This window comes from Hippocampus zosterae, chromosome 2 (assembly GCF_025434085.1).
Source record: "Hippocampus zosterae strain Florida chromosome 2, ASM2543408v3, whole genome shotgun sequence".
Classification (NCBI taxonomy): domain Eukaryota; kingdom Metazoa; phylum Chordata; class Actinopteri; order Syngnathiformes; family Syngnathidae; genus Hippocampus; species Hippocampus zosterae.
In genome coordinates this window covers 41204599-41225317 of record NC_067452.1, presented here as the reverse complement: position 1 = coordinate 41225317, position 20719 = coordinate 41204599, and the positions used below count along the sequence as shown (strand labels likewise).

General features: G+C 54.2%; 3 protein-coding genes across 5 annotated transcripts; 2 read left to right on the top strand and 1 right to left on the bottom strand.

Moving 5' to 3' along the window:
- The first annotated feature begins 113 nt into the window (after positions 1-113).
- LOC127593616 (protein disulfide isomerase Creld1) lies at positions 114-4373 on the top strand. Of its 2 annotated transcripts, none has more exons than XM_052055186.1 (11): positions 114-478; positions 792-903; positions 965-1047; positions 1269-1379; positions 1492-1583; positions 1658-1837; positions 2999-3094; positions 3168-3251; positions 3323-3418; positions 3489-3629; positions 3710-4373. In XM_052055186.1, exons 1-11 carry the CDS (start codon positions 258-260, stop codon positions 3928-3930), a joined length of 1437 nt encoding a protein of 478 aa, XP_051911146.1. In that variant the 5' UTR covers positions 114-257; the 3' UTR covers positions 3931-4373. The 2 variants fall into 2 exon arrangements, with proteins under 2 accessions (XP_051911146.1, XP_051911155.1); XM_052055195.1 differs by having other exon boundaries at positions 121-500.
- Positions 4374-5128: 755 nt separating this feature from the next.
- On the bottom strand, positions 5129-7470 carry mbd4 (methyl-CpG binding domain protein 4). 2 transcript variants are annotated; one of them, XM_052055387.1, is made up of 8 exons: positions 7350-7470; positions 6795-6921; positions 6270-6718; positions 6123-6182; positions 5917-6051; positions 5693-5842; positions 5476-5579; positions 5129-5395 (listed from the first exon to the last, which is right to left on the bottom strand). In XM_052055387.1, exons 2-8 carry the CDS (start codon positions 6905-6907, stop codon positions 5321-5323), a joined length of 1086 nt encoding a protein of 361 aa, XP_051911347.1. In that variant the 5' UTR covers positions 6908-6921; positions 7350-7470; the 3' UTR covers positions 5129-5320. The 2 variants fall into 2 exon arrangements, with proteins under 2 accessions (XP_051911347.1, XP_051911357.1); XM_052055397.1 differs by having other exon boundaries at positions 6270-6623.
- LOC127593114 (intraflagellar transport protein 122 homolog) lies at positions 7469-20353 on the top strand. The gene is made up of 29 exons (XM_052054337.1): positions 7469-7666; positions 8178-8244; positions 9107-9191; positions 9284-9362; positions 9446-9522; positions 9608-9674; positions 9749-9895; positions 10521-10596; positions 10719-10910; positions 11048-11186; positions 11829-12031; positions 12570-12707; positions 12773-12937; positions 13712-13909; positions 14012-14152; positions 14375-14428; positions 14639-14800; positions 15617-15783; positions 16062-16233; positions 16390-16492; positions 16898-17038; positions 17119-17216; positions 17365-17468; positions 17672-17837; positions 17917-18031; positions 18111-18236; positions 18828-18904; positions 18995-19159; positions 19267-20353. Exons 1-29 carry the CDS (start codon positions 7623-7625, stop codon positions 19351-19353), a joined length of 3555 nt encoding a protein of 1184 aa, XP_051910297.1. The 5' UTR covers positions 7469-7622; the 3' UTR covers positions 19354-20353.
- Positions 20354-20719: the final 366 nt, after the last annotated feature.

Below are 20719 nucleotides of genomic sequence, written 5' to 3'. Positions count from 1 at the left end.
ATTTAGAGATGTTTTTTTTAAAGTAAACCCGGCGGGGGGCAATGTGGTACAGTAGTCCAATTTCAAACAGAATAAAAGATCTGCTTTGTTTTGTGTTGTTCGTTTTTCGCTGTTTTCCGTGTTGTGGCGTCATCAGTATTTGAATGGCCCTGATTGGTCGATAGACCATCTCCGGGATTTTGGGGCGGGACTTGTGCTGCGTTCGCGGAAGATGGGAAGTCGGGATTTCCGAGTAGGATCATTCGGACTTTCCCCGAATGCGGCATCAGCCCCCAGCTCAAAAGAAACGCTCGTCGTTCATTCAAGAGTGCGGACGTCCGACCGAACAAATCAGCCAAGCTTTACTCTGCGATGGCTGCACAGACGGCGCGTTCGCCCGGGCTTTCCCCCAAAATATGACTGCGCCTTTTGCGAGCGCCGGACGAACGGAAAGGACGTCGGGTCGACGAGGAGGCGTTCAAAGCTTCGACTTGTCGAGGTAACGACAACTGCAGCTAACGGTTAGCCATCTTCCGCCGCTTCTAATATGACCGCCGCCCCCGCCCCAACAGCACCGGCCTATTTAGTGCGTTTCGTGGCTTCACGCCAAAAACAAAAACGGGCAGGGCAGCAAAGTAAGCTGAGCTAAGCTTCGGTGCAGATGCTGTGCTGACTCACACGGGAAGGAAAGACGTATACAGAGTCGTATACAGTGCAATGGATATATGCATGGATATATAATCTGTACATTTGGTGGCATGCATTGTTAACTCGTTGTCGTGTTTCTTTTCTGGCCGTGTTGTTGTGCGAAGCGCCATGCGGCGGGCCTGGCCAATCCTGCCCACCCTGATCCTGCTGTCGCTCGCGAGGGTCCGCGCGGCCCCGTGCCACACCTGCCAGAAACTGGTGGAGAGTTTCATCAAGGTAGCGCGCTTGCATTTGCGCACGTCGCCCCGCCACTTGGTCATGGACGGCGCTTTTCCAGGGCTTGGAGAGAACGGCCAACAAGAACTTTGGGGGAGGCAACACGGCCTGGGAAGAGGACAAGCTGGCCAAGTATGCGAGCAGGTCGGTCGCCGCGTCCGCACGCCGTCCAATTTGGCGACGGGAAGAAACGGACCAAAACCTTCGAAGCGCACCTCGCGTCCCTCGAACAAAAAAGGCTTCACATTAAGGAAGTCGTAGTCATAATGAACGCCATCCGAATTCGTCCTTCTTTTCTCAATGTAGCTTCTCTACATACGGAAATGTTCATTGAACTCTTTGCGATGAACATTTTGACTCTGTAGCGAGACTCGTCTCCTGGAGATCGTGGAGAGCGCGTGCGACCAGAGCGACTTTGAATGCAACCGCCTGCTGGAGCGCATCGAAGACCAGGTGGAGACGTGGTGGTTCCACAGGTAACGGATGCCGCTCAAATCCTCTTCTGCCTACTTAATGGCGACGTCGCTGCCTCCACTTACAAAAAAAAACTGTGAGTCAAGGCAGGAGTGTTTTTTCTTTGCGGCGCAGGCAGCGGGAGGCGCCCGACCTGTCGGAGTGGTTGTGCATCGAGCAGTTGCGCCTGTGCTGTCCTCGCGGGCGCTTCGGACCCGACTGCGAAGGTTGGCCCGAAGGCTCGGCCCTTCGCCATCATCAAAAGGTGACGCGAGCGCGCGCTAACGCTTTTCCCACGCAGAGTGTCCGTCGGGGCCCGGCGGCGTGTGTGGCGGTTTGGGCCGCTGCGAGGGCGAGGGCACCCGAACGGGGGACGGCCAATGCGTGTGTGACCCCGGATACGCCGGCCCGCTTTGTCGTGACTGTGCCGACGGCTACTACGCGGACAGAAGCGCCAACGCCACCGACATAGCCTGCGCAGGTACCCGATTTCCGCCTCGGCTCAAGTTGACCCCGGTCACCTCGCCGCGAACGGGACGAGAGCGCGCACCTGTAAAATCCGCCGCCATCGATATGGGTAACCCCTCATTTTGGCGAAAGGTGAAAACGACGAGGTCGGATTTCCATTAACCCATCGCTGGGCAAACTGCGGCCCGCGGTCCAGATCAGGCCCCTTGGTCTCTTTAATCCGGCCCTCCGAAGATTGGTACACAATTATGGTTTGATTGCATTCATTTCGCTTGGCCTTGTAATGACAAGTATTTCAACACCAGGTGGCGCACAGGGAGGGCGGGGAAGACGAAGAAAGAGGGAAAAAGTCATGACCATGGAAGGGAAAGTGATATGTAACTGATTAAACGAAGCGGGTAACAAAGTACGAAAGATTCAGGAGACATCCGGAGTCGGAAAGACTCAAATCTATGAGAAGCGATTCTTACTCGGTCCGATTCAGGCCATTTCCATGCTCAGAGTGAATTGCTTGTGGCTCAAGTAAATGAACATTTCCTAGAATGGTTTGATTGTTATCATGTTCAAAACTTTCCGCAAACTGGACCACTAATCAGAGTCGGAGAGCAGTCAAATGTGTGCTCAACGGAGCGTGAACAACGGGGGGCTCGGTACGCATCCTTGAGGAGCACCGCTGCCGAGTGTCATGGTGGAGGAGAATGTTCCACTATCACTGGCATACAAAGACATTGTGCCAACTTCTTTATTTTCTATTTCTAACTTTTGGCCCGGCCCTCCACAATATTTTCTGCTTCTCATTTGGCCCCCCCGGGAAAATAATTGCCCACCCCTGCCTTAACCCCTACCCGGCAAGGCAAAAAAAAAAAAACCTCAAAAGACCCCATGTGGAGGATGCCGACATTTGACGGCGTCTTGTCGTATCCAACAAGAAGAAGCGAGACGCCGCCCCCCCCCCCCCCAGCCTCTCTGAACCCAGAAGAAATCTCCAGAGTGGTGCCTGCGAGTGGTCTTGCGCCGCTCAGTCGGTGCAAATTGCGTCCGACAACAAGAACACAAAGAAGAAGCCTCAAGTCAAATTGGGCAGTCACGTGGCTCGGGGAGTCGGGGGGGGGGGGGGGGGGATGACGGCAGCGATGGTTGCCTCATTGCGCTGGGCCTTTCCTTTCGTCCGCAGCCTGCTTCCACTCGTGTAAGAAATGCGGCGGGCCGCAGGACTACAAGTGCCTGGACTGCAAAGCGGGCTGGATGCTTCACGACAACAAGTGCGTGGGTGAGTGGCCTCCGTCGGCCCTTTTGTGGCACCTTTTGTTCCGCCAGCGCACTGGTGGGCGTGTGCTTTCTAGACGTGGACGAGTGCGGCACCGAGCTCTCCCGTTGTCCCTCCAACACGTACTGCCACAACACGGACGGCTCTTACGACTGCAGAGGTAAGCGAGCGCCCGCGGCCCAGCCGGCCTCGCCCGGAGCCTGACTTTGCGGCGGGCGGGCGTCTTTTCAGGCTGCGACCAGGCCTGCGTGGGCTGCATGGGCAGCGGCCCCGCCCGCTGCAAGAAATGCGCGCGTGGTTACAAGCTGAGAGGAGCCAAGTGTCAAGGTGAGGCCGGGATTTGCCCCCCCACCCCCCGCCGAGGCTTTGCGTCCTGTAAAACGCCTTCTCGCGGCAGATGTGGACGAATGCGGCCAAGGCGCCACGCCCTGCCCGGGACTCAACGAGGCCTGCATCAACGACTTGGGCTCCTTCCACTGCGACTGCGCCGACGGCTTCATCAGGAGAGACAGCATCTGCGTTGACAACAAAGCTCCCGGTACGTCGGCGCCGACGCCACTCGTCTGCCGCCGTGACGCTCCTTATTTTTTATTTTTTTTCCCCCACGCCTCCCCTCAGCCGGTCCGGAGAAGGGCCTGTTTGACGACATGACGGAGGACGAGGTTCAGGTCCTGCAGCAGATGTTCTTCGGCGTGGTCATCTGCGCCTTGGCCACGCTGGCCGCCAAAGGCGACATGGTTTTTACCGCCATTTTCATCGGGGGCGTGGCCGCCATGGCCGGCTACTGGCTGACGGAGAAGGGCGACGACGTGCTGGACGGATTCCTGAAGGCCCGCTAGGATCATTGACACCCCCCCCCACTGCATGTCGGCTCAGGGAGGCAGGCCTGCTTGCAGCTGCTTTGAAGGGAAACGCTTCAATCATGAGGATGCCGGCCGTTTGTGTTGCCTGGAATTGATTTGGAAAGTTTGGAGCCTCAGACGCAGAACCATGCGGCGCCGTTCCAGATGTCACGCATGTACAAAGTGCTTTTTTGGGTCAGCAAATGAAGATTCCTGGAAGGGCAGGTAGCAAAACGTTGAGGTCAAAGAAGGACACGGGAAGCCGAGGCGCGCTCCATTTGCCTCACGAGACATCCGCTTTGTTCGTGGCAACGGTATGAAGCCCGCAATCGAGTGTTTCAAGTGCGAGCGATCAATTTTTTTTGGGGGGGGGGGGTCACAAGCGACCATTGAGGATTCTGGCACAAATTAGATTTTTTTTCCCCCCGCGTTACATCTGGCGCGCTGCGCTAACGCACTTTCCAAGTCGCGCTTTCATTTGACCCTGTATGGACAGTCCGTATGGTCCGTCTGCCGCCGCTTGAGTTGTCACGTTTGGGCGGCAAAAAGTTCATTCTGCGCCTTTTCAATAAACGCAACACAAGACAAGTCTGGCTGCGTTGACGTTTGTTGCGTACGTCATGGCGGGAGGGAAGAGACACAATGGAAACGAGTCTCTCGACGTTGATTGGGGGATTGGACGCGGGACGCTGATCAACAGCACCCGTGAGGCAGAAAAAAAAAAACACGTTGGATTTTTTCTTATTTGCATTTTCTGTTTTGGAGTTAGGCGGCCCGGTAGTCCAGTGGCTAGCACGTGGGCTTCACAGTGCAGAGGTACCGGGTTCGATTCCAGCTCCGGCCTCCCTGTGTGGAGTTTGCATGTTCCCCCCGGGCCTGCGTGGGTTTTCTCCGGGTGCTCCGGTTTCCTCCCACATTCCAAAAACATGCATGGCAGGCTGATTGGACGCTCTAAATTGTCCCTAGGGGGCGACTGTGAGCGTGGATGGTTGTTCGTCTATGTGTGCCCTGCGATTGGCTGGCAACCGATTCAGGGTGTCCCCCGCCTACTGCCCGGAGACAGCTGGGATAGGCTCCAGCACCCCCCCCCCCCCCCGCGACCCTAGTGAGGATCAAGCGGTACGGAAGATGTTTTGGAGTTGAAGCCACATAAGAAGCATTCGCCGTGCAAAGCACCTTTTTTTGGGTTTGGGGGTGAAGCTCTTTATTCACAGCGATGACGACGTTGCATCAATGATTGTCATCCTGAAAAGTGGATGCGAACCTGCGAGTCATCAAACAGGCGAGACAAACAACAAAAACACAATTTATTGTCCCTTTTGAGTTGGGCTTTAAAATGCAAATCTTGCCGCGAGGACTGAAAGCCGTTGATGTGGACGCGTCGTCTTCAGATTCCCAGCGCCTCCTGGTTTTGCCACAGCCAGGCGTGATATTTGTTCAACATGTGATCGTCGGGCGTCACCTGGAACAAAAGACGGCAGGGCCAAGATGGGCACCCCAAGTCCCCCCCCCACTCCCAAACTGAGAGAAATGGCGACTGACCTGCCTCCATTCTTCCACGCAGAAGATCCTGTAGGAATCGTTGCCGTACTTCCCGATGCCGTGCAGCTCCACGGGGTAGCGCCACGCTTTGCTCAAGTATTCGTCTGCGCGCAGCACAAGATCAACGTCCAAGCGCGCCCAAGCTGACGTCAAAGTCAAAGGCGAGCGAGCGAGGATTTGCGGGCGGCTGCTCGGAGAGGACAAGAATTTCATTCACCCGAGAATCTGATGAGGATTTTGGCCCGAAGCTGAAAAAGGCCCAGCGGCTTGAGGAGCTGCGACAAGAGCTCGCGGTCGGCCCGGCGCGCCGCCTCCGCAGACGGATAGCGCTCAAAGAATTGCCAGAGGAGCGGAATGGCCGTCTTACCTGCACACACACACACACGAGACGTTTTTGCTCCCGCCAAAGTGCATGCGAATGTTGCGTTTTGGCCAGCTTACCGCTGGTCTTATTGAGAAAAATGGTGGCCACCAGCAGTTTCCAGGCGTTATGGAAAAGGAGTTCTTGGACAAGGTGGAACGGAGAACGAGGAGGTGTCCACTTCTTGAAGGCCTTTCTTCGAGGGGGGCTGGGACCTTCACACACACACACATATGGCAGAGATGACATCGGCCACATCATTCACGCACGGCCGGTCCCGACGCACCTTTCCCACTGAAGTAAGGGCTCCTTGTGCGTTTGTCTTGGGAACTTTGGCTCTGTGCTCCTACAAACACAACAACGCCACGTGAGCATGAGTGGAAGAAGGTGGTGGGGGCTCATTTGGACACCCCTGACTGACGTTGCGGCTTACTGTTCTTGGGATGCGCCACTTTTTTGCTTCCAGCAGTCGCATCAGACGGGAAGTCCTCCTGTCGGTCGTCGAGGGCAACCTTCCATCTTGGATTCGGTTCGCCCTCCATCCGCTCCTCAGCTTCACCCGCCTCGACGGCGTCCGCATCGGGAGGTTTGCCGCACGTCCGCCGCGCTCTTGGCGGGCCCGGCCTGTCAGTCGCTTGGCTCTCAGCTGCATGGCCTTTGTGGGAGGAGCTTGCCCTTTTCACTGCTTTCGGAGGCGGAGCCAGTCTTTTGAATGCGTCCTCCGGGACGTCCCGCTCGCCATCTCGGGTTTGTTTTTCTCCAACAGGGAGACACTGCGTGCACGGCGCTGTGAAATCCAAGAGGTTGATGTCCACGTTTTGAGCCTTTTTGACAAGGAACGCTCGCAGAGAAGCTCTTGATCGAAACCTCTGCCCGCGGGGACTTGAAAACAGAAACGTACGCTTGGTTGGGCGGCGCACGGCCGAGTCAACGCGCTTGGCTCGACGGAGGCCATTACCTGCAGATGTACACGTCCGCTTTTCCCGCCGTCTTGCCCGCTCGGCGCCGCCGAACCTCCCTGGTCCAACCTTCGGGCAGTGGGGGCTGGTGGCAGCACGCGCACCCATCCATCTGGGTTCCACTTTCTAGCTGCGCATACAAACAAAAACCCTGAAATGTGTGGAACGTTTCTGCTGCATTTCAATGAGAATTCAAGCTGGGGGATTTGGGAAAGGTCGCACACGAGAAACTTTCATTGTAATTCTTCCATCCATCCATTTGCTGATCCGCCGTATGTCGAACCAGTTTGGAAAGAATACAAAGAGTACAGATACATGCCAAGAAGGACTTGAGTCCACACGCACGGTTCGTACGAAAGCGCAACTCGAAGTACGAAGGGTTGATCAATTGGGGTGCGCTCTATCGCCGCACGGGGGCACTACAAGGTCCCTTAGCGTTTGATGGGGCAGAAGAAGAGCCCTCCTGATCCGCGGTTGTTTTGTCGCTAAAATTGCTACGAAAATCCTTACTTTCCCCAGACCTTTGCCAGAAAAGCAATCGTTTCCATATAAACGTGCTTTCCTCGACGCGCCGGATCAATCAACAGCAGCGTCGAGTGGTTTGATTTCAATCAATTGGCGATCCCGCTTAGCATCCCGCCGACTGCTTTCGGGAGACAGCTTTGACGTCACGAGCGAGCAGGAAGCAGGAAGTGTGAAGCAGGAAGTGAGTCTGCGTCTGCGCGCCCCTCCCCCGCCCCCGGGAGTCCTGACTGGAGAAGCCAACATGAGCAAGTGAGCGGGCTAACAACCTGTGGATCCAAATTCGAGTTGGAACCTGTCAAGAAATGAGAGCCGTCTTGGTCTGGAAAGAAACAACACGTCAGCATTGGTGAGCGTCTTTGCCTTGCGTTTACGTCATCGTCATGACCGGGCAGGATGCGAAGCCGCGCGATTAGCAACAGCGGTTGCTATGCCAACCGCTCCTAAGCCAACTAGCTGTGTGTTGCTAGGTTAACTAGCAACCTACTAGTGTAGGTTAGCACGGCGCAGGACAACTGACACCATTTGCTTCATCGCAATGCTTAACCCCGTAGGAATGCTAGTTTACACATTGTGCTTTTTTGGTGACACAATTGGACGTTTAGTCAGTGCTAACATTGAGAGGCTAGTTAGCACGTTCGAGTCAAGGGGATGTCACATGTAGGGTTTGCGGGCCAGATCGGGCCCTCCATGTCCATCCATCCATCCATTCATCCATTTTCGACACCGATTATCCCGAAGACAGGCGTTTCCTTGCCGTGTGATGGATGTATGGCCCCGGTCATCGACTTAACAATGTTGCGTCTGTTTTTCCGCTGCACGTCTGAAGCAAAGGTTTCAATCCGACTCTTTCCTTGCAGTGTTTATGACCTTGCCTTCAAGCCAGATGGCACTCAAGTCGTAGTGGCGGCGGGCCTCCATGTCCTGGTAAGTTGCGACGCGTGCCGTGCTGCTGGATCAACAGCAGTCGAATTGCTGGTGTCCAACTCAAGGCCCCGGAGCCGGATCGTGTGTCGACTTGGATGAACCTCACTAAAATCTGGCCCGAAATTGTCTCATCTTCCGAGCCGCTTGATCCTCACTAGGGTCGCGGGGGGTGCTGGAGCCCATCCCAGCCGTCTCCGGGCAGTAGGCGGGGGACACCCTGAATCGGTTGCCAGCCAATCGCAGGGCACACAGAGACAACCATCCACGCCCACACTCATACCGAGGGACAATTTAGAGCGTCCAATCAGCCTGCCATGCATATTTTTGGAATGTGGGAGGAAACCGGAGCACCCGGAGAAAACCCACGCAGGCCCGGGGAGAACATGCAAACTCCACACAGGGAGGCCGGAGCTGGAATTGAACCCGCTACCTCTGCACTGTGAAGCCCACGTGCTAACCACTGGACTACCGGGCCGCCTCCGAAATTGTCTCATCCCCCACAAAAAAAAAAACGGACTCATCCATTCATTTGTTGAGTAATAATGCAATATTTTTGCGGATTCACAACGTTGCACCCAACGTTCCCTCTTAATTTTCCATCCGTCTGAGCATTGACGCTCCTCGCAGCGCGTTGAGCAACGTCAGACATGCAGTCGTCGTCCAACGATTAACAGCTGACGTTTAGCTTTCCGATCGACGTATTCTTTCATTGATTTATTTATTATATCATATTTATTTGACGATAGGGCTGCCATTTTCTCCCTTGGAAGTGGTCTGAATGAAATGTATTTCGGGCTCCTTGCCCGATCGATCAGTCGAGTGTGACTTGTCAGCTCCTTGGCAAATGCTGTGTCTGTGGCAGGTGTACGACGCCTCGGACGGAACCATTATTCAACCTTTAAAAGGACACAAAGATGTCGTCTACTGTGTGGCTTATGCCAAGGACGGTAAGGAACTCATTAGTCTTTTTGCGATTTGGCATCTCTTTCTTTTTGTCCCGGCCGCTCACTGTCGTCTTGCAAACCGCCTTTTTGCGCAGGTAAAAGGTTTGCCTCCGGCTCAGCAGACAAGAGCATCATAATATGGACGTCTAAACTGGAGGGGATTTTGAAGTACACGTAAGTGGCGTGTCATTCCGCCTTGTGAACGAAACGCCATTTTGGAAACGTGACTTTGCCGCTGGTTGGTCTTCCCCCTTTAGCCACTACGACTCCATCCAGTGCGTTGCCTACAACCCGGTCACTCACCAACTCGCTTCCTGTTCCTCCGGCGACTTTGGTCAGCGCGCGCGTTGAGTTTGCGTCGCCGGCGGTTCTTGCGAACGATGTTTGGCGAGCGTCAGCGGTCTCCTTTCCCCTCGCAGGCCTTTGGTCGCCGGAGCAAAAGTCGGTGAACAAACACAAAGTGAGCAGCAAGATAACATGTTGCGGGTGAGTCAAGGGGGCTTCCTTCCGTCAACCACTTGCGTCAAGCGCGCCTGCGTAATGGAAGCGTTTGGCCGCAGGTGGACCAACGACGGGCAGTACCTTGCTCTCGGCATGATGAACGGCGTGGTGAGCATTCGCAACAAGAACGGCGAGGAAAAGGTCAAGATCGAGCGCCCGGGAAGCTGCGCCGCCCCGGTCTGGTCCATCGCGTGGAACCCATCCAAGTGAGTCTCGTCCGTCCGTCCGTCCGTCCCTCCGCCTTGAATTGGATGAAAACGGGAGCGTTTCGGGAGGGCGGTTCCACATCGGCCCGACAGGTGGCAGCAGATAGCCAAGAATCTGAGGCAGGGATGAGACGTGACGACAAGTGACAACCATTCACGCTTGCGCTTCAGTGCGGTTTTTTTTCAGACACTTCAGCTTCTAGCAAACTTTTGGACAAGGCAAATGATGACAAATAAAAATGACAAATAACGCTTTTCTCATCTTATCCTTCAGAACAATTGCTAATCATCTTTCGCGAGGACGTCGATGATGTGAATGATTTTCCGCCATCGTTTTCAAAAATGATTTCGAAAGGCAGCAAACCGTCGCTCAAATCTCGAATGTGCTTGCATTGTCAAATGACAACGACGCAATCGCAGTGCCTGATCCCTGGCGAGCTCACCGTGGTCTTTGGACTGTCCGCTGACCTCTGCCATCGCAACGGCTCCCGAGCGCGAGTTGTTTTGCGGCCTCGCACCTGTGAAAGTATTGACCGTATAAAAAGACGTGCCGTCACGTGAGCATCCGGCGAAGCGCCATGTTTGCCTCCCCTGCTAACGTGTGTTCTTCGCTGTGCTTCCCGAGGGACGAGCAACATGACGTTCTGGCCGTGGCCGACTGGGGTCAGAAGCTTTCCTTCTATCAACTCAGTGGAAAGCAGGTGACTGTCCCGAGCGCCATGACACACCCTCCGTCGTTTATGAGGGAGCGACGGAGGGGGTGTGTGTGCATGATAAATCAGAGGCGTGCCTTTTCAGCCGTCTCTTTTTGTGTCTGCGCCAGATTGGAAAGGACCGGACTCTGTCGTACGACCCGTGTTGCGTCAGTTACTTCTCCAAGGGCGAGTACATCGTCATGGGCGGCTCCGACAAGCAGGCGTCCCTCTACACCAAAGACGGCGTGCGACTGGGCGTCATTGGCGAGCAGAATTCCCGGGTGTGCGCCTGCCGGGTCAAGCCCGACTCCAATTTTATGGTGAGGCTTTTTCATCCCGCCCCCCCCTTTCCCTGCGTGTGGATGTTCCAACCACAGGAACATTCTCCCACCCTCGCAGTCTTTTCCTGGATGTGCTAATGAGATGCGGTGCGACGTTGCCGCGGTGTCTTGTGCAGGTGATGGGCTGCCAAGACGGGACGATCGCCTGCTACCAGCTCAACTTCAGTACGGTTCACGGCCTGTACAAGGATCGCTACGCGTATCGAGACAACATGACCGACGTCATTGTCCAGCACCTCATCACCGAAGGAAAAGGTGCGCTTTTGCTCCAGCAACCCACCGCGACAATCATGAAACTCGCGCGGTTGCCATTTGGACTCGCGTGACTTACGAGGATGATCCTTACAAGGGTCACGGGGCTTGCACCTCGGGACAATTTGGAGTGTTCAATCAGCCCGCCACACCTGTTTTTGTCATTTGGGAGGACCCGCAGAAAAGCCACGCTGGCACGGGGAGAATACGCAAACTCCACAGAACCAAAACCTGCGCCTCTGCGCGCCTAGCTCGACGTGCTAACCGGTCGACCGCCTCGCCACCCCATACGTCAAACATTTCATTCAAAACAAACAAAACCAAACAGTCATCGCACTGACCACATTGGAATGGGCCGGTTTATTGCTCACTTCACATGTTTCAACAATGGAGACCACCAAAAGGCACTAAATGAAGCTTCCTGAAGCTTCATTTGTCCTTTGATGGACACATTTCATTGTTTACGCATCAAAACACAAAAATACAAAATTTCAAAGGTGAACTTGGGTTTTGTTTGGTTATTTTATTTATATATACTATATATATATATATATATATATACACACACATACTGTATGTATATAAAACACACACACACACGGTATGTGAACAACTTTTAATTCTTATCCTTGCTTTCTTCTTCAGTGAGGATCAAGTGCGGGGAGCTGGTGAAGAAAATCGCCATCTACAAAAACCGTCTGGCCATCCAGCTGCCCGAGAAGATAATCATCTACGAGCTTTTCTCCGAGGACGCTTCGGACATGCGCTACCGCATCAAAGAGAAAATCCTCAAGAAGTTTGAGTGCAACCTGCTGGTGGTCTGCTCCAATCACATTGTCCTGTGTCAGGTTGGAATGGAAGGGCTTCGCCGTTTCTTTTGTAGCCGAGGGCGACCGCGGAGGCTCTTTTTGCCGAGCGATTTGACGCAGAGCGAGCGTCCCGCAATTTGGTGCTCGGTAAACGTTGCGCGGGCCCCGTCTCGCCACGACTCGTCGCAACCCCCAAATAGTCAGTCAAGGCAAAGGACCACGTGAAGGCCATCCACTGTGTGTCCTGAGGAGAAGCTGCCATAACACGTAGCTTACCTCCTTTTAAATCATTCCCATCTTCCTCGCACACACACACACACACACACACACTTGCGCGTGCTGGAGGTTGATCCTTTGGACGGCTTTTCGACACTCCAAATGGGCTGTTTTCACGTGGGATGTCGGCCTCGACGTCAAAGCAAATCTTTTGTTTATCTTTCCAGCGTCCTGTTTGTACTCTTGTTTGAATAAAAGAGCGGTCGCCAAAAAAAGAAGGTGCTTGAAGGAAATGAGGCAGGTGATTTACACACTGTGACGTGATGTCAAGCCAAGCGCTTTGCGCCGATGTGTTTTCCAGGAGAAGCGGCTTCAGTGTCTGTCTTTCGCCAGCGTCAAGGAAAAAGAATGGCTCATGGAGTCTCTCATTCGCTACATCAAAGTCATGGGTGGGCCGCCGGGCCGGGAAGGCCTCCTGGTGGGCTTGAAAAACGGAGCGGTGAGTATGTCCGCATCTTTGGGGAAAATACAGGGAGCCCAACAGGAGCTGCGTTTCTCCCGCAGATCCTCAAGATTTTCGTGGACAACCCCTTTCCCATCACGCTGCTCAAGTTGTCGACGTCGGTGCGATGCCTGGACATGAGCGCCTCGCGCAAAAAGCTGGCGGTGGTGGACGAGCACAACACTCTCCTGGTCTACGACATTATCAGCAAAGAACTGCTTTTTCAGGTGGGTGAGCGGCGCGGGTGGCCGGCCACCCGCGTTTCCCCCACCGAAAGAACACAACGCCGTGTGTTTACCTGGGATAGAAAGCGTCGACACCCCCCCCTGTTCAAATGGTCGATTTTTCTGATGGGAAAAAAATGGCAGACCAACAGCAAGTCTTCTTGTCTTTTTTTTAAGATAAGATAAGATAAGATAAGAAAAACCTTTATTAGTCTCGCAATGGAGAAATTCCAGATTCACAGCAGCAAAGTTATGAAAGGATGAAGGAGAACAACAAAATATAGGAGCTGCTGGAAAGGCAGCCACTCTCGCGGCGCCATTTTGAAGTCAAAATAACAAAAATAACACAAGACAACACATAGGACACAGACAGTCGTTCAATCTTCACCAATTTTCTGCATACACTTTGTTGTCTGAAGCAGTTCTAGATGAAAGAGGAGAGGATCAAAGTGTCCTTTCACCAGTGGATCAGAGATGAAAATGTGCACACGTCTGCTACAAGCTAAGTTTTGAAAGCAAACACAAAGCTGTAGCATCCATTGATGAAAAGAGATTAGTTCACTTCTCCTGTCCCACGTAATCCGCTTCAAACTCCAAGCCGCGACTCCCAGCTCCAAATCCGCATCGGCACTCCGCGCCAACGCTCCTTTCTTCTCATCGTCGGCTCCTCAAGACCTCCATCCATCCAGCCGCAGACCGTTCAACAGCACCGATCTCTCCGCTTTTTTGGTTTTTTGAGCAGATGTGTTTCTTTGTTTCTTTTTGCGTTGCCTCCAGGAGCCAAATGCTAACAGCGTGGCCTGGAACACCCAGTGCGAGGCCATGCTGTGCTTCTCCGGCAACGGCTACCTGAACATCAAGGCCAGCAACTTCCCCGTCCACCAGCAGAAGATGCAAGGCTTCATGGTGGGCTTCAACGGCTCCAAAATCTTCTGTCTCCACGTCTATTCCATGTCTGCCGTGGAGGTCCCTCAGGTGGGTGCGCCCAGAGCGCCTCAAAAAAAAGGGCTCGCCCCACCAACGTCACGCGGCCACCGTCGCGCGTTGATGTTGGCTTCCGCTTTGTTTTCCCGCCAGTCGGCCCCCATGTACCAGTACCTGGAGCGCAAGCTGTTTAAGGAGGCCCACCAAATCGCCTGTTTAGGCGTGACGGACAGCGATTGGAGGGATCTGGCCAGCGAAGCTCTGGAGGGCCTCGATTTGGAGATTGCCAAGAAGGCAAGTTACCCCCCCCCCAACGTCAGAAAGATTCCGCCTCATCATTTCCTGCAAATGTTTTTTGCGGGCCCACAAGTCACGGCTGGGGGAGGCCCGGCGGATTCCCGGACCCCCGTTTGAGAACCGCCGACATTAGCCACGTGTCCGTTTTGAACGTTCGATCCACCATTTTGTGCGCGCGTGGCGGCAGGCGGCATGTAAATCCTCTCGGCTGCGTTGCAGGCCTTCATTCGGATACAAGACCTTCGCTACTTGGAGCTCATCGACAGCATTGAGGTAAGAGACGCTCCTTTGCTCACCTTCATTTTCAGGCTCTTTTTAATCCTTTGTGCGCTTGCCAAAGCTGACGGAAGCACGCCACGATCAAATTCGGTGCCACATAACGTGAATGTCAAATTCTTGGTGTCATGAATTGTCATGACGTGCCCACAAAAGATTGGAAAGAATGAGCTCAAGCGTGTGTGTGTGTGTGTGTGTGATTGTCAGGCGAGGAAGAAGAGGGGCGAGAACGACAACGACTCGTTCCTGGCCGACATCTACGCCTACCAGGGGAAATTCCACGAGGCGGCCAAGCTCTACAAGCGCACCGGGCAGGAGCCCAAAGCTTTGGGCATGTACACTGACCTGCGCATGTTCGACTACGCCAAGGTGATCCAATCGGCCGTCAAGAACGCGTTCGCGCGAGCGCGTCGGACCTTCCCATGCGGGAGCTCTTTTTACGGCCCGTCGTCTCCTCATAAATCTTCCTGTGCATATCATGCGAACAGCACGCGGCGTGCTTTTACACGCGCATTCTTTCTCGACGCAACGCTATTTCTGGAGCACTTAGAAACCAGCTCGGCTGCGGACAGTAAAAAGCACAAAAACCGTCCCCCTAAAAACCAAGTCTCGTGACGATTCAAACATTAGAAACGAGTCTCGAGGCGAGTTTGAAAGATGGCCAGCGAGGTGGAGGGCGGGGGAGGTCTGTTCATCCCGAAGAGAGGGAGCGGCAACCCAAAAGGCTCCATCCCCTCGGAGCTTAGTTCTCGGGACCCGTAATGGCGTCCGGTCCGCAGACCGAGAGGTCGGGTGGGGCCAGGCCATTTCAAGATCAATTCAAGGATGTTGAGAAGAACTGGAAAAAAGGAGCCAGCGGAGTGACGCGCGCCCTCTTGATACGAGTACCAGGCAAGGGCCGAGCCGCGGCATTATGGAGCAACTGGATAGGAGGCTCGGCTGGCTCCAAAGTCAAGTGCGCTTGAATTTTCCGGCCGCGTTGTGACGAAGGCACACGTGACCGTTTCAAACACTCAAGAGTTGTAAATGGAGCGTCTGGTATTCCGCGGATTCCTCGGCGCTCGCTTGGTGTTGGAGAAAAACATTTCCGATTAGACCAGGCGGAAAACGAGGGCGGTCTGATCATTCCCCCCCCCCCCCCCCCCCCACTGAAGATGACGACGCGCGTTTGTTTGCACGTTGCAGGACTACGTCGGGGCGGCGGACCCAAAGACGTCTCGCATCCTGATGGCCAAGCAGGCCGACTGGGCCAAGTGCAGCAAGGAGCCGCAGGCGGCGGCCGAGATGTACATCTCGGCCGGAGAGAATCTCAAAGCCATCGAGGTTTTGGGAGAGCACGGCTGGGCCGACATGTAGGTGCCTTCGGGGATGGAGCCGTTGGTTGCCGTCGGTTACCAACGTTGTCACGCTGTTGCCTAATTGCTTTGAGTGGAGGATCATTCACTCCCAAAGACGTTTAAACGTCTTTTCAGACTCGGTCTAGAATTGGCTGCTAGCGAAGGAGTTAAAGTTGCCGTGACCTCAGAAAACAGAAGTTTGGCTCTTGTGGATGGCACCGAAGGCCTCATCCACAAGCTGCCCATGGAGCTCCTGCAGCTGGGATGTATTTTGATTTCCTCCTTTTCTCCAGGCTGATCGACTTGGCTCGCAAGCTGGACAAGGCGGAACGGGAACCGCTGGCCAAATGCGCCTCCTATTTCAAGAAGCTGAAGCACCACGGCTACGCCTCGGAGACGTATTCCAAGATGGGCGACTTGCGGGCCCTGGTGCAGCTCCATGTGGAAAGCCAGCATTGGGACGAGGTCTGGCCCCTTTCTTCTCACATCCACTTTTAACGCGTCACCGAACGTGCGCCACAACTTAGCGCCTCGCCTGACTTTGATATGACATCAAATTGTTGGCATCGCCTGATTTTTTTTTTTGAACAAGGTCGCGCCTCCACCGTTTTGTCTTCTCAGGCTTTCTCACTGGCGGAGAAGCACCCCCAGTTCAAAAACGATGTCTTTGTGCCTTACGCTCAGTGGCTGGCTGAGAACGACCGTTTCGAGGAGGCGCAAAAAGGTGAGCGGATGCGATTTGTCTCCGCATGAGCGGAGCACCTTTTGGTTAGCGTAAAGAGTTGTCCTCTTCCCAGCCCGACGGCAAGATAGGACTGAGAGAGAGGGCCCAACGATGTCGAGGACGCGTTAGCATGTTTTTGGCATAGCCCTTGAACAAGCCAACAGCCCCCCCAGCTGCGCTTTTTCCGGGCAGGATTGGCGGCGGGCCGCGGTTGCGTCAAGCTGCTTCTAATTACACTCTGACAGCGGCGCTAGCTAACGATAGCGCGCGCGCGCACATGTTGCCGTTTGCCCGCGGCAAATTCTTTAGCGCTGAGCGGAGAGCTTTGGCGCCAAACGACAACAATCGGGGCCGTGGCTGAAATGAGGCCTCGGCGCTGACGACGCTCCGGCTTTGACTCCCTAGCGTTTCACAAGGCCGGGCGACAGAACGAAGCCGTCAGAGTGCTGGAGCAGCTGACCCGCAACGCGGTGGTGGAGAGGCGCTTTGATGACGCCGGCTACTACTACTGGATGCTCTCCATGCAGTGTCTGGACATCGCCAGAGGTGAGGCCCGCCGCGTCCCGACGCCTCTCGGATTGGTCGTTTTGTTTCGTTCTCTCTCCCACTCTGTCTCCTAACAACAGAAAACCAAGATCAGCGAGATGAAATGCTGACAAAGTTTGAACATTTCCAGACGCTTGCAGAGCTCTACCATGTCTACCACCCGATTCAGCGCTACACGGTGAGAGCGCTTTGCCCATTGCCCGCACCACCTCCAAATTGGTTACCGTCTTGTCATCGTCGGCTTGCTCACGCTGGCCACCTTCTGGTACTCGGCGGTAGTGACCAGCAGCCATCCTGTCTTTTTTTTTTTTTTTTTTTGTCTTCAGGATGAGCCCTTCAGTTCCCTGATGCCAGAGACGCTGTTCAACATCTGCAGGTTCCTCCTGAGCAACCTCCCCAAGGACAAGCCGCCGCCGGGCATTTTTAAGGTGTATCCTTCCCTTCCGCACAGCGCCCCAAGCGGCCAGTCCGCGCCGGTGCAACTTGCGATGACGCCGGTGATGATGGCCAATGATTAAAAAAAATCATTTTTAAATCACGTCTGCATGGCAACACAACTATGCGGACCCTCAGACGAGCATGATTCTCGGCAGTTGTTGTTTTTTTTTTTTTTATCCTTGACGTGCTCCCAAGTAACACCTTGTACGCTTTGGCCAAGCAAAGTCGCAAACTGGGCGCCTACAAGCTGGCCCGACTTTGCTACGAGAAGCTGCAGAAGCTGCACATTCCGTCGCGCTTTCAGGAGTGCATCGAACTGGACAGCCTCACCATCCGGGCCAAGCCTTTTCACGACAGCGAGGTTCGTGGCGCGGCGGCCGCTCATCGCTCTTGCGTTCACGCCCGTGACACCTTTTCCCTTTCCTCTCCTTTCCAAAAAGGAACTGACGGAAGCCTTGATGTGTTACCGCTGCTCCAACAAGCCGCTGCTGAACAACCAGGGCACGGCGTGCCTCAACTGCAAGCAGCCTTTCATCTACTCGGCCTCGTCGTACGGTGAGCGCCGCCGCCGCGGGCGCCATGACGACGACGCCCGACGGCGGACTTTGAACATCCCGAGCGGTCGTGTGCGCAGAGGTGCTGCCGCTGGTGCAGTTCTACTTGGAGGAAGGCGTCGGCGACGAGGAAGCCGTGTCTCTGATCGACCTGGAAGTCCCTCATGCCGAGCGGAGCGACGCGCCCTGGCGGCATCTGGACAACGGTAAGCCAAATACGCTTTTGCTCACCGCGCCGCTTCTTTGAGCTAAGCCGCCGCCGCCGCTAAGTCATCTTAGCCGTGGCGCTAATAGGGTTAGCGTGTCTCATCTTAATGACGCTAACCCCGGAGAGCCGCCAGCCCGAGGGGGGGGGACTAAAGCCGCGTTAGCCAGCGGGACGCTCAAGGGCAGCGAGGCCCCCGGCTCTCTGCCGGCCCCCAAACAACCGAGGTGGCGCTTTCGACACCTAAGCTCTTTAAGTCGAGGCAAAGAGGCCGCAAGACCGCCTTAAGCTTTTGACAAAGCCAAACGCGCCCGCGGCCGGCCGAATGACAATCGAGTCACATGTCATTCGGGTGAGGGAGATCCCATTTGAGGTGGGAGGGCCTTTATTTTCAGGGGTGGGGGGGCTCTAAACGATGGCAAGAAGCAAATCAAATCATTCGGGAGGAAAATGGGCATCACCGAATGCTTTGTTTTGGTTTCCGTGGGCGCCGCAAGCACTATTTGTTTGCAAGCCCCTGGAAACGGACATAAGCACGTTCAGCACCGGGATCGCCGAACGGGCTCGGTCAGCGTTTGTGGTGCGCTTTCAGATGCGCAGGTGTTAAAGATGGACGACGGTTTGGAAGATGCCGAAGAAGACCCCTTCACCCCCAAGATGATCTTTGAGGTAAGAAAGGAGAGAAGGGCGGCTGGCGCGGCGTCGTCGCTGTGCCAGAGGACGAGGCGCAGGAGGCGCGTGACCCTTTCCTCCGAGCAGCAGGGCGGCTCGCACTTCGTCCCCGTCAAGGTGAATCGTTCGGTGCTGCGCTCCATGAGCAGGAGGGACGTCCTGATCAAGCGCTGGCCGGCGCCGCTCAAATGGGAGTACTTCCGCTCGCTGCTTCCTGACGTCAGCATCACCATGTGCCCCGCCTGCTTCAAGGTACGCGGCTGGCAAAAAGTGGCCCGACGCTCTCCTGGCGCCCGGTGGCGGGCGGCGACGCGTCCTTTTGCGCTTCCCGACGATGCTGCGCTTTTGCTTCCGGGCAGATGTTCCACAGTGAAGACTACGAGCTTCTGCTGCTCCAGCACAACCGCTGTCCGTTCTGTCGGAGGCCCATCGATGAGCCCAACTGACGGACGGGCGACTCCTGCGCGGGGGCTTCCTCTCACGCATCGCCCGAGACCACCGAGCCGGGCGGGGGCCGTTCCTCCCGAGCGCGCCGGCCGCGCAGCCCGCGTCCCCGCGGACGGAAAGGCCAATGTATGAATGTCCAAAGATGTTCCGGCCTTTCTTTGGACTCGGCGTCTCCGCCCGGGAACCGTAACATATGTTTCATATTCCTTCCCGGTCAGCAAAGGCATCTGGCCCGGATTCAGCATGAAGCTGGCACAGCTGGCCTGGCATAATGCATGTGGGCCCAACACGGCCCAGGAGTGGCAAAGGCGGCACTGGCTTGACTCTGGCAAACCGGTTGTGGAGTGAAGTATTTGGGCCAGAAATCAATTTACAACTCAGGGCCCATATATGGCCGGCCAGTATTGAGCCACCCTTAAATGCAGTTTCACATTTATTTTTTCAAAACGCAGCCTTGTTTTACAATTGCACGCCGATGCGGAATTACATTCAGCACACACACACACACACACACACACATACGCGCGAGGTTCAATCAGGCCCGCAGGGTAATTTACAAATGAAAAAAAATGCATAAAAGACACCGAATTAATATTTTTAATAAGGTCCAATTCATTGAGTATCCGCTAGGGGACACTGTTTTTGACCAGAGAAGAAGACAACAGCAGCCTCAGTCCGTTACGGAGACAGACCCGTGACAGCAGACGCTAGCAATAGCAAACATTTACCGGTACACATTTAATAGCACACTCAATAGTTTGTAAGGTGTAGGCAGGGATTACATTTAGATTTTATATGCACGTGTAAATGGTTTAAAACTTCCTTTCTTTATACATCTTGTTTAACCAAAGTGCATGACTATATTTTTCAATACCAATTACTTGTTAAAAGTTTGTACAATCAATGGGATCAGTTGTTCACATTTGTTGACGGAAATGTAAGGTGCTTCATGAAATGTTTTGTAAAAGATACGTTCATTAAATTTCAACATTTTCCGAATGTTCTTGTGCTTCTTTATACCAAAAAAAAAGGAAAGACATTGTTTTGGTTGTTTATAGCAAAGTATGGTATCCTTTATGGCACCGTTTTGAGCCGAAAAAAACCCGACCATGTATAGTAAGGCGTTTTTAGCGGAAAAAAACGACCATGTATAGTCAGGCGTTTTTGGCCGAAAAAAAACGACCATGTATAGTAAGGCATTTTTAGCCGGAAAAAAATGACCATGTATAGTAAGGTGTTTTTTTCCATCAAAAACGCCTTACTATATACATGGTCGGGTTTTTTTTGGCTAAAAACGCCTTACTATACATGGTTGTTTTTTTGGGGGACTAAAAACGCCTTACTATACATGATCGTTTTTTTCGG

Coding starts and splice junctions, on each gene's coding strand:
- LOC127593616 (XM_052055186.1), top strand. CDS start 258: ATGCGGCATCAGCCCCCAGCTCAAAAGAAACGCTCGTCGTTCATTCAA. Junction 3,095..3,167: donor TCACGACAACAAGTGCGTGG/GTGAGTGGCCTC, acceptor TGTGCTTTCTAG/ACGTGGACGAGTGCGGCACC. Junction 3,630..3,709: donor CGTTGACAACAAAGCTCCCG/GTACGTCGGCGC, acceptor GCCTCCCCTCAG/CCGGTCCGGAGAAGGGCCTG.
- mbd4 (XM_052055387.1), bottom strand. CDS start 6,907: ATGGATGGGTGCGCGTGCTGCCACCAGCCCCCACTGCCCGAAGGTTGG. Junction 6,719..6,794: donor GCGGACGTGTACATCTGCAG/GTAATGGCCTCC, acceptor TCTGTTTTCAAG/TCCCCGCGGGCAGAGGTTTC. Junction 5,396..5,475: donor GCGTGGAAGAATGGAGGCAG/GTCAGTCGCCAT, acceptor CTTTTGTTCCAG/GTGACGCCCGACGATCACAT.
- LOC127593114 (XM_052054337.1), top strand. CDS start 7,623: ATGAGAGCCGTCTTGGTCTGGAAAGAAACAACACGTCAGCATTG. Junction 12,938..13,711: donor GCAAAGAACTGCTTTTTCAG/GTGGGTGAGCGG, acceptor CGTTGCCTCCAG/GAGCCAAATGCTAACAGCGT. Junction 17,838..17,916: donor AGCCTTTTCACGACAGCGAG/GTTCGTGGCGCG, acceptor CTTTCCAAAAAG/GAACTGACGGAAGCCTTGAT.